This window comes from Gekko japonicus, unplaced genomic scaffold, assembly GCF_001447785.1.
Source record: "Gekko japonicus isolate JY-2015 unplaced genomic scaffold, Gekko_japonicus_V1.1 scaffold3, whole genome shotgun sequence".
In the NCBI taxonomy this organism is placed as follows: domain Eukaryota; kingdom Metazoa; phylum Chordata; class Lepidosauria; order Squamata; family Gekkonidae; genus Gekko; species Gekko japonicus.
In genome coordinates, this window is record NW_015170887.1 from 1,774,963 (window position 1) to 1,787,152 (window position 12,190).

At 44.9% G+C, this 12,190-nt stretch overlaps 1 protein-coding gene across 1 annotated transcript in view; it reads left to right on the forward strand.

The window, feature by feature from the left end:
• The first annotated feature begins 1,834 nt into the window (after positions 1-1,834).
• The window catches only part of TMEM63C (transmembrane protein 63C), a 43,311-nt gene continuing 32,955 nt past the window's right edge, over positions 1,835-12,190 (forward strand). The window contains exons 1-6 of the mRNA XM_015418360.1: positions 1,835-1,850; positions 2,039-2,184; positions 3,837-4,079; positions 5,697-5,776; positions 10,303-10,390; positions 11,301-11,338. Coding sequence (XP_015273846.1) covers positions 3,882-4,079; positions 5,697-5,776; positions 10,303-10,390; positions 11,301-11,338 — 404 coding nt within the window. The 5' untranslated portion in view covers positions 1,835-1,850; positions 2,039-2,184; positions 3,837-3,881. The remainder of the gene's footprint in view (positions 1,851-2,038; positions 2,185-3,836; positions 4,080-5,696; positions 5,777-10,302; positions 10,391-11,300; positions 11,339-12,190) is intronic.

Genomic DNA, 12,190 nt, shown 5'->3' on the forward strand with positions numbered 1-12,190 from the left:
TCGAACCCTGCATCGACTACATTATATCCAACCAGCCCATCAAAGCAGTAGCTGAGTAAATCTCTCATTATAGATGTCGAATGTTGAAACAGGTCCCATCGTTTTCCCTCTTGTATAGTGTCTGACATCATCTGATTTTGTGCCTCTGTGAGCTCCTCTCCGAAACCTTTCCACATTGCAGTTCCACAACTGAACACGCCCTCTCCTTTTGGGGGGAGGATGCTGCTGCACTACTGCTACTCCTGACCTTCATACTCATGCAGTAGTGATTATGATCAGGAGTGGCATCTGCATACCCTGATGTGGGGCAGCTACCAGGGCCCTGGGCTTCTGGAAGGGTGTGCTGCTGACCCTCCCCACACACACACCTCTGACTTGTCACCTGCCTGTGTGCCCTTCCCCTGCCTTCTTGGCAAGCACTCTGCCACCCATGGTTCTGACTGCATAAATATGCTGCCCACTACCAGCAGAGGAAGGGCTTGTGGGTCGTGCACAGCAATAGCAATGCTCTTGGAAGCCATGGAGGTGGAGCTCACCGCTGCACACACTGCCCATTGCCTTTGGGGGAAAGGGCTGCAGGTGGCTGTGAACACAGGTGGTGAGAGGACAGGAGAAGGAGGCCCACAGGTGGGTGGTCAGGATGGGGGGCATGGGCAGGGGGGCCCTGGGCAAGACTTTTATGGGACTAAAGGGCTTTTTAGAGATTCTGCACAGGAAAGGAAATGACAGAGATGAACAGTGACTGGTAGTCCAAGCTTAAACCGTGGGCATATTAATGCCAGCTCACCTGTGTTTAGTATTTATTTATTGTGAGACCTGGTGAATGCATGCCATATAGAGCACAGTGCAGTCCTATGCACCACTGCTTGGGAGCAAGCCCTCTTGAACTCTGTGGACCTACTTCAGAATGAACATGCACAGGATCATGTTTTAAATAGGGGTCGTGGTGAGAATACAGCTTTTGTAAGAAATTTCCCACCAGGGTTCCTTCCTGGCTTCTGCTCACGCAGTGTTTGATATCACAACCCCTCTCTTGTGTAAACTGGAATGTTAACTTTCTTAAGAAAACTTCCAAAAAAAAGACAGAGAACAAAATTCAAGTCCAGTAGTACCTTAAAGACAAACAGAATTTTCCTCAATAGCTGACAAAGTGAACTTTGACTCATGAAAGCTTACTACTACAGACTAACACCGGCCGCCCACCTGAAATGAAAAAGAGGGAAATGGAAGTCTAGTGTATAGTTCACTTCTGTGTCTGCTTTTTTGTTGTTTGCCATCAAGTCACATTTAGGTTTCAAGGCAAGAGATGTTTGGAGGGGGGGTTGCCGCTATCTAGGTCTGTGTCGTGACCCTGGACTTCCTTGGTCATCTCCCATCCAAATACTAACCAGGGCCGACCCTGCTTAGCTCTGAGATCAGATGAGATCAGGCTAGCCTGGGCTGTCCAGGTCTGCTTTAGGTTGGTCTAAAACGCTAGGAACAAAGAAAAGTTCAAAATTCAGTATGAACCCTGGCTAACCTTTAATAATGCAGAGGCTGCTGGTTCTCCATAATAATGATACAATTGTGCTGTACGGCTGGCAAGAGGAGATGGTCTGAAGGCCTAAAAGGACATTCGTGCTTCTTACAACAGCTTGTTTTTCAAGGGATGGTGTTGTGCAGCAGGACTGGATTCACTGGATTCTTACATATCTCAACACTGGGAATGGCTGCAAACTTGCAAATCTCGGTGACTGATCATTGCTTTGGCTTTAGTTTTTTTGTAGTGCCTTGGACAGACTGCTTCATAATGACAGCGGCTGATCTCAGCTTCTGGGATTGAATTGGAAACAGGCAATGACCCTTCTCAGGTATGCATAAACCTGCACGTTCAGCCATGTAAAAAGATGGGTGTGTAAATGCTGTGCATTCTCTGCTGCTAGAATCTTTGCATCTTTCTGGGTAGTGACAGCTAATGGGGCCTGTAGAGATCTAACACAAGAACAAAACTGCCTTGCTGATTTTATTTATTTATTTTTCTTATTTACGTCATTTATAGTCGGTGTTTCTCACTGAGATTCAAGGTGGGCTTATACAGCATGAGACGGCTTAAATGAACAGAAATTGAACATCCAGTAAATGACACATTAGCGGTTTGGATCGCAGAAGTCTGATAACAGAGCTGAAACCAAACCGAAACAAAGCGTAAGCAATTTACATGATTACATCAAACAGTGCCGGAATTGCATAGTTGGGTCATACTTATAGCATCAGACAGTGTGTTTAAAAAAACAACAACCCTGTTGAATAATTTAGTTTTGTGTAATTTGCAGAAAGCCAGGAGAATGGGAGCCTCCCTGAGTCCTTTTCAGGCAGGCCAGAGGATGTGTGTGTGTGTGTACAGGCAGTGGTTGATTTTGCTCATTTGAAGGGTGGTACCTGATCCAGCCTGAGTCATTCAACGTTCTGTCTTAGCAATAGCCTCTAAGTCCAGGCAGACTTGAACAGCAGCAGACCTGTGTGGCTGACTGTTCGATTTCATCCTGCCCAGGTTATCCTCTGAGGAACTCAGGACTGTGCAGTGTCTGCCCCCCCCCATCCTTTTTGTCCTCAAACAATTCTGTGAGGTTGCTTAGGTGGAGAGAGAACAGCTGGCCTAGAGTCACCCAGTCTCTAGAGATTTGGACCCAGCTGTCCCTCAGTTGTAATTTGACACTCTGAGGGGCAACACCATCTCTCTTAATCGTAATGGGGAGGGGCACAACTTCAGCTGGGGAAAGGGGTGAATAGTGAATCTTTGTGCCCGCACACATTTTATCCCCAAGCTTTCCCCCAAGAGTCTTCTCCAGCCTTGGTTTTGAGACTGGCAGTAAGCCATACGAAAGAAAAGCAACTCAGGAGAGATTGGTGGGGAAAGGGTTTAGCCCCACTTTTATACGTTTTTCTGCATAACAGCCAGGTTGCGCTGCTGTAGTTTTCTTTGACACTTCCAGCACATCTATATCGGGGCTTGGTGGTAATGAACATTCCATCTTTTTCCCCCCACTTGAGCTTGTGAAACTGCCTCATACCAAGTCATCTGGGTTAGAATTAACTACTCTGACTGGTTCTCCTGGCTGCCAGATAGAGAGAAGGTCCTTCCCAATGCTGCCACCACCGATCCTTTAACTGGAGATGCCCAGGACTAAACCTGAAACCTTTTGCATGCGAAGAACATGCTCTGCCACTGAGCTACAGTCTCTGAATGCCAGCTTCTGGTATTTAGAAATTGAATGCATGTGAACTTTGATGTTTTGTTCAGTTATCATGGCTAGAAACCCAGGTTGCAACATTTAGATGCAGTCCATGGCACACTTAGTTGAGAGTAAGTTTCTCTCTGCCATGATGGAACCTTCTCCTTGCTTCTCTGGCCCTCCTGTTACTAACAGTGCACAAGTGTTATTCCCTAGACGTAATGGTAATAACTAGTAAATCTTTAGAGGGCTGAGTTTTTAGGGGAAGGGCCATGGCTCAGTGGTAAAAAATCTGCTTTGCATGCAGAAGATCCCAAATTCACTCCCCAGCATCTCCAGGTACAGAAATCCAGTAAGAGGTGATATGAAGGATCTCTACCCAAGACCCTGGAAAGCTGCTGCCAGTCAGAGTGGACACTACGGACCTTGATAGACCAATGGCCTGACTCAGTCTAAGCCAGTTTCATGCATGTTTATGTACTGAGCTTTCCTTGCTTTCTTCCTCCTACCCTGCACCATTTTCTGCTGTCTACAGTGAGTGCTGGAATAAGGATGACTGTCATCTTGGCTTGGGCTTTTTCCACCCCCCTCTACTCTGCCCCTCTCTTTTCTAACTCCACCCAGGAATTTTATGGAGTGAGACACCCAAGAAGAGCACCCGCATCATCAATGGACGGCATGTTCATAGACGATCCTGTATCAGGGGATGGGAGCCCCATCTCCCTGAGTGTCCTCACGCTCCTGGATACCCTGAGCAACAGCACAGAAGAACAGTGCTTCAGTGCCCGCTCACATAGCACAGTCTTGCAAGGGCTGCCATTTGGTGGGGTACCCACCGTACTTGCTCTCAACTTCATCCTCTGGCTGGTGAGTGGTGCTGGGTCAAAGCAATATGTCATTACTGTCCATTTATTACCCACCTCCCCACAATGCTCCATGTGCAATTGGGCATGGCTGGGATCAGTCAGAGGGATCAGCAATAATTAGTTGGGGGATTGACATCACACGCATACATAGACAGGATGTCTCAGATCCAGACAGGAAAAGGGGATCCCTACTGCAAAGGGCCTTGAGCATGTGTGCAAGTGTGGTTGAGTATCTGGGGGAAAGTGTTGTAATGGGGAGTTTAAACATAAGTTTAAACACTGCTCTGTAAGCTCTTTGTTTCTTTGTCTTGATCCACCTAGCATCACAATATATCTGGACATATATGCATTAAGACAATGCAAAGAAGTGAGAATTTGTGTCTGTGGGGGAGTCTTAAAGAGGAAGTTTTTAAACAACTAAAATAAAACCTCTTAGCCTGCCTGAATAGATGGGGCTTTGATGATGTTTTAAAAACTGGGGGGGGGGGGATCTGCATTGTAACTTTGTCATTTGATCATCACTAAGTTGAAAATCACTTAGCCAGCACCTTACCTGTTGCATTCAAACAATCTTATCTGTAATTGCTGTTGTCCTGACAACAGTTTGCATGGCTACCAAGGATGCTTGTTCCTGCAAAATGTTTGGCCAGAGTTATGTGTTACATTATTGGGAGGACTGGGATTTGCTGGGGAGACCTGGTGAGCAGAGAGTGTTTCACCCTTCCCACCCCCATCTACCAGCTTGCCTTAATTGCAACTGCCTCTCTGGATGGTTTTTACCCTTTAACATACCAAGTTCCAGTGAAGCCCATGCCATCTTGCAGGAGTGGGGGCCTGGGAATCTGCCTGGGAGGATATTTTCAGTGAAAATCGTTGGGCATAAGAAAGGTTATGCACCCTTTCTTCCTGCCACTCCCATATGCACGTTACTTCAGCAAATGCAAAATCAGGAATGCACATTTGCTGTAGAAACCTGTAGATTCCAAAAATGTGGGAACAGAATCCTGTTATCACTGTACTTTTATTTCATAGTTGCCATATATTAGGGCTGAACTACATGAGACTTTTTAAAAAGTCAGATAACCCATACCTGACTCTTATACCACACCAGCTACCCATGACACTGCTGGGAACTCCATTCCTGGGCCTGCAGGGCCTCAGTTGCCATTAGGACCATGGCATGGGGGGAAGGGCTCTTACCTTTGCCTCCACATCATTTTCCCAACCTGTAACAGCCTTGGTGGGAGCACTATTCCCCATTGGGGAGCTGCACATATACAAATGGGCTAACTGTGCAGCTCCCCAATGGGGGCAAAGCACGTTTTGGGTCAGGAAAATCATGCAGGAGGAGAGGCTGAAGCCCCCTTTCCCCCCACACCATGGTCCTGATCACAGTCGAGGCCCTAGATGCTTGAGAACTGAGTTCTCAGCAGCGTTATGTGTGAGCTGGGAAGGGCAAACCTAGACCTGATTCTCAAAAAATTATCATGTGCAGTTTGACCCTTATAATGAAGATTACCTGATACAGTGGTTTCTGTTAGCACAAAGGCCAGGAAAAGAGGTTTAAATGAGTTCCCTTTTAAAACCTGAGGGCTGTGATTTCTCTTTTCTGCTGCAGTTCCTCCTTTTGGTCTTCTCCTGCCTTCGGAAAGCAGCTTGGGAGTACGGGTGCCTGGCTTTGCTGGTGGATAATGACAGGTAAGGCCTCCTGATGGAGGGGCTGAGGGCAAAGTGGAGCGGTTTTCTGAACCAAGCTAGATGGGTGGTTGTGAGCTGACACTTGGAGGTGCAGGCAATCCTCGCAATAGCCCCAAGGCAGGATAGCAATGGCCAAAATGTCATCTCCATGCCCGTAATGGTGTACCTTTATATACAGTGGTACCTCATGATACAGAATGTAAAAATACACATGGACTCCTGAGGAACCAAACACATTTAAGCCAACAATCAACAGTGTTCTAATGTTTATAATTACAGATAGTCAAGAAAATATGTGACAGCTATAAAATAAACATTCATTGTAGGTTGGTGTAGGAAGACTCCCGGCTTGAAACCGGGAGAAGACTGGTAATGTGAAATTCCCCTATGTGACAGCTATAAAATAAACATTCATTGTAGGTTGGTGTAAGGATTACTTAGGGTGAAGACAGAAATGTTCGAAGTGTGTTGGAAGCTTTTTGAACACAAATTATCTGCCCTAAAAAACAAGTGCTTCAAAATGCAGAGAAAGTGTTCAAACTAGTTCCACCTAACAGTCTTATCTTTTTTGATAATGCACTTGAAGCACTTTGAATTCCTTTAAAGCACTGTATGAATGCTAAGAAGTGTTAGTATGACTATTAGTGGTTGGCTCTAATTATCTCTCTTCCACGCCCCTACCCTCATTTCTTTTCAAACCAGCCGTTTCCCTCCAAGCACATGGAATTCCTACGAGTAATGATAAAAGGGTGACATGGGAATGGAGGTGTTGGTGAGATGTGAATTCTTGTGAAAGAGAAGGAATTGCCACTGCATTTAAGGGACTATTGGAAATTGGATCCAGTCCCAGAGGAGTAACTATGTTCCCCCAAAGTTCCTCACTTTTCCCTTGATTCTGTCAAGGTGAAAAAGGAAATACTTGGCCAGGGGAGGGGTGTCCCCTTTTTTGTAAACTTTCAATGGGTGATTTGCATTCACTGTTGGGGGCTGTAGAAAGGACTCAGGTGGAGATCTATGATTATTATTTGCGTACAAATGCGACAGTGGAATGATAACAGAAGTTTTTTTGATGGTGAACTCCTGAGAGGCTGTGGGATAGATTTGAATCAGATGAACTTGCCCTCTGCTTCATATTCTGTCTGCTGTAGGGAGCCATGAAGCTCCACCCCCAGCTTTGCAGTGGCCCTTCTTTCCTTCACAGGAAGTTAACTGCAGGGTAGATGGAGTAGCTTCCTGACAATATCCTCTTGTAGAATCTTCCTCCTTACACTCTGTGGCTTTGGCTGTCTGGTGGTGAAGGGTTTTGAAGGGGGTTCTTTTAGTTTTTGTTTCCTTTCAGAAACACTTACTGTTGGTCATGTTGGGGAAATGAGAGGTTACAGTCAGCATCTTGTAAATATTGATTACAGTCTCACACTAACATAGGATTGCCTGAGAACCCCTGATTGTGTCATAGTTTGCTCCAGAGGACATTTCCATAGAAAATGATGGGCATTGCTTATTTCAGACACCACAGTTCCAAAGCAACTCTTGTTGCAAATTTGATTGGGAAGCCCTCTCCTCATGGTGTGTGAGATTATTACTACTTTGTAGTCTGTCGCTTGTTGCTATTTGGCTCTGGGTTTCATTTATCCCTTTCTCAGATGCTAATGCCAAAAGAGACAAGATAACGTCTCTTCCAAAAATTCCCTTTATTGTCAGGCACCTCACATACATGATGCTGCCTTATACTGAATCAGACCATTGGTCCATTGTCTGCTCAAATTGACAGCGGCTCTCCAAGTTCTCAGGCAGGGGTCTTTCACCTCCTCCTACCTGGTCCTTTTAACTGGAAGTGCCAGGCATTGAACTTGGGACCTTCTGTGTACAAAGCAGATGCTCTGCCACTGAGCCACGACCCACCAAGGGTCATGAACCGTGAACTGTGGTGTCTCAGTAAGGATGATTTCAAATGTTGACTGTGGCCTATCTGCAAAGTGCTTTAGGCCAATCATGAGCAAGGTGGAGGGTTAAATGTGATGCTGGCAAGGCCTCATAGGCTCATTGTCTGAACAGCTTATTAGAATGACCTGTGGAGCCTGTGTTAAACTTCCATATTCAGACAAGTGCTCTCACCCGCCTTCCTTGCTCTTGTCATTCCATAGTTGGCTGTGGTCAAGCTACTTGGTTCATATTTCAGTAATAGCAAACGTTTCTAGTCAAGAGCCTGAGGAGGTATTTTTTTCCACTGAACCATCACTCTGGCTTAAATTTCTTGTCTCTTCTAAAGACTATTGTCTCCATGCAAGCTTTTTCTATTCCAATCTTACAAGCAAGTGGCACTGTGCCAAATGAATGACATCATGTCTGTGATGTAACCATGGAACAATAGCAAATCTTCTGTACTTCTTGAATTCAGAAGACAGAGCTTTGGGGGAAAGGCCATAGAACACATGCTTTGAACCCCCAAAAATCCTATGGCTGGTCAAAAAATACTTGGTCAGTTGCCTTGTCTAATATTGGTCAGAACTATCATACAGGTAATGTCTCGGCTTATTTGTTAATTTATTAATTGAACTATTTATATTCCACTGTTAAACAGTGGTTGAAGACTATTTACAGAAATCACCACATAAATATTAATATATTCTTAAGGACAGACTGACCAAAAAAACCTGTATCAGCTGCTCTAAAAAACCTCCTGGAACAGGAAGGCTTTAGAAGGCCTCTGAAACTGTGCCAAAGCAGGAATCCTCCTGATCTCCTCTGGGTGGGTGTTCCAAAGAACAGGGCCCATGTTTGAGGAAAAGAGCTGAAGCTACATGACCACATGGGGCTACCTTACACTAAATCAGACCATTGGGACAAAAAAATCCTAACTTCAAGCATAGGCTAATAGGGTCTAAATTTGCTGAGACTGAGAGAAGAAAAGCTCTTGGGGTCATAGCGGATAGCTCAATGAAAGTGTCAACCTAGTGTGCTGCAGTGATGAAAAAGGCAAATTCTATGTTAGGGATTGTTAAGAAATGGATTGAGAATTAAGCAGCCAATATTGTAATGCCACTGTATAGATCTGTGATGTGGCCTCATTTAGAATACCCGTCCCCGTATCTCAAAAAGGACTTTGCAGAGCTGGAAAAGTGCAGAGTATGGCAAGCAAGATGATTGGAGCACCTTCCCTACAAGGAAACGCTTGGAAAAGTTTAGAAAAGAGATAACTAAGGGGGAGACATGATAGAGGTTTATAAAATTATGCATGGGATGGAGAGAGTTGACAAAGGGAACTTTTTATCCCCCTCTCAAAATACTAGAAGTCAAGGGCATCAAGTGACGCTGATGAGTAGTAGGTTCAGGGCGGACAAAAGGAAATACTATTTTACACAGAAAGTGATTAAAATGTGGAATTTGCTGCCAGAGGATGTGGTGATGGCCACAGGGGATTAGATATATTCATGGAGGATAAGTCTATCAGTGGCTACTAGCCATAGTGACTGGGGGGAACATCCACATCCAGAGGCACTAAGCCTCTGAATCCCAGAGCCAAGAGGCAACACCAGGGAAAGGCCTCGGCCTCTATGACCTATTCTTGGCCATCCAGATGAAATGGTTGGCCACTGTGTGAGAGACAGGATGCTGGACTAGATGGACCATTGGTCTGATCCAGCAGAGCTCTTCTTATGTTCTTATTGTCTACCCTGACTGGCTTTTCAGAGCCTCAGCTAAAAGTCTTTTTCATCACCTGCTACCTGATCCTTTTAACTGGAGAAGACAGGGTTTGAACCTGGGACCGGCTACATGCAAAGCACATCCTCTGTCACCAAGTCACAGCCCCTCCCTTAGAGATGGGACAGTCAGGAGTAAAACCTGGGAAGATTTCTGCTTATACAGTTCGTGGCTTTTCTACATGCCTATGTGAACAGATTCTTTTATCCCACCTACAGAAATTTCCCCTGACCCCCACTCCATTCAGAGCAAGGGTCTCTTTTACTAGGAATAAGCAGTAGTAGGACTATGAGGCATATGAAAGCAGCTTTCATTTCCATCCAGTCAATTGCAATGATGTATGCAAAATTCTGGTGTCTCTCATTCATAAAGGTTAAATTTCTACAAACTGCTGGGGAGGCTCCCCTCCCTTTGATTCCATCCCCTTTACAGTGATGCATCTGGCTACATAGCTACTCTGGAAAAACTGAAACTGTGCCATGCATGGGGGAAGAAGAGCTGCCAGTTTCCCGTGGGCTTTCTTAAATGACAATGAGTGCAGTTGCTTTATTTAGAACATTTTGATTCTTCTTCGTCTGCCTTCCTCACCTTTCTTTCTGTAGGCCTGTCTCCTTTTCTAGGGACTGGGATAATTGCAGGAAGAACTAGGCACTTAAATTTGTTCTGATGACAATTGTGTTTTCCTTCTTTCTTTTCTCTTCTTTCCTTTCTTCCTGAAAACTTACCCTTAATTCAAACCTTTCCAAATCCCCTTTCTCCTGGCTTCTTTCCCCTCTTTCCTGCATCTTCCTGTAAATACTTCCTCTCTTCTGATACATGCAAAGCCTGACGTCACTCTTCTATGGGGAGCAAAGTGAAAAAGAGAAATCGCCATTGGAGACCAGTCCCCTAGATGCGGATACTAAAGATGTGGTGAGTTTCATTGGGAATTTCTGGTTAATATGACCTTGGGTCAGTCAGATATTAAAGGGGAGTAGTTGCTGATTGCTTGTATCTTGTACTTCCTTTCCACTTGCACTCTTTTTTTGCGCATTGTAGAGGTGGTCCCTTGCTGTGGAGCATGCACCAAAAAGAACCCAGTGTGAGAGGAATGGGCTCCACAGTGGAGGACTACCTCTGCAATGGATAAAGAGGAGTGCAAGTTGAAAGAAGGCTTTAGTATCCATGCTAGTATTTTTTTAGGGAGTGGTAGCCTATCATCCTCACTTCGTAGTCATATTATCCATCATGCAACAATGCCGATAAGCCAGAGGCAGATAGATGCAAGCAGTGTTCCCTCTAAGCTGTTAGTGTGAGCTAGCTCACAGTTTTTTAGCCTCTGGCTCACGCATTTTTGTCTTAGCTCAGGAAGGATGGCTCCAGAGCAAACTAATTTATGAAATAGCCAAATTGCTTGCTCACAACTTTAATGCCAGTGGCTCACAAAGTAGAATTTTTGCTCACAAGACCACAGCTTAGAGGGAGCATTGGATATGAGAGTGGAAATGTGTGGAAAGTCAAAATACACTTGTAGCAGTCTGTCCTCTGATGTTCTAGCAAGGCATAGAGTTAGAATCATCCTGCTTTTCAGGTTCCTCCAAAAAGAAGCTAATTAATATTGATTAACTGTGATTAAATATCATGGCATAAGTCCTCTGCTGTGTCTTCTTGCTTCTCGGCACTGTTGTTTTGTTCATTTACTTTTGCCCTGAAAAAGCTTATTCCTGCATGTGTGCAGGTGTGGGCTTAATTCCACTGAGGTGGAAGCAAACCTCTCCAGATGGGTGTGTGCTCCGTGACTGATTTCAATCAGTTGTTCCTTTTCCTTTAACTATCTTTCTAGGGATTCTGCTCCTGGCTCCTGTCCATTTACCAGATGAAGTGAGTATATTCCTCAGTGAGAATCACAGTGCTGGTGTCTTCTGTTATAAATGGTTTGCACAGTTATAGAGGCATCCACTCTTAGTAGGGGTGGGAGAAGATGAAATGAGATTTTTGTAATAGATTCTGCTGTAGATTCTTGCCCTTCAGTTTTGAGGAGCTGCTTGTTTAACACCGCATCACAGTGGCGTATTCAGGAGAGTTACACATTATTTGGTTGTGGCTGGTACATTCAGATACACACGCACAGAAAATATTCCTTCAGGCATTTGAGGCCATATGGAAATAGGTGAGGTTAGTAGAACTTTAGTTGAAGCACAAACCAGTATGACAGCCAGTGTGGTATAGTGGTTTGAGTGTCAAATTGGGACCTGGGAGATCTAAGTTCAAATCCCCAGTCAGAACATTGGGTGACCATGAGCCAGTCACTTTCTCTTAGCTTAACCTCCCTTACAGGGTTGAGCAGGGGAGAACTAAGTACTGAACTCATTGGGGGAGGAGTCTTCCCCACCCCCACCTCCATTTTGGTAGCTGTTCTTTAACAGACTTTAAATCATATCTTCATCAGAGAGTGGGAACTGTTTGCATTATTTTCTTTCTCTGTATACAAACACATGTGCCGCCTTATGAGAAGAACTACCTACACTTCAGTTACAGGCCCAGCTATCTCTCAGGATCTTCCTTCAGAATATATTGTTTTCCTCAGGGGTCGTTTCATAGAAAAAGAGCTAGGGGAACTCATTAGCATAACTCATTAGCATATGCCACACCCCCTGACATCACCAGAAGTGTGTTATAAGGCCACACCCCCTGACATCACCGGAAGTGTGTCATAAGGCCACACACCCCGCC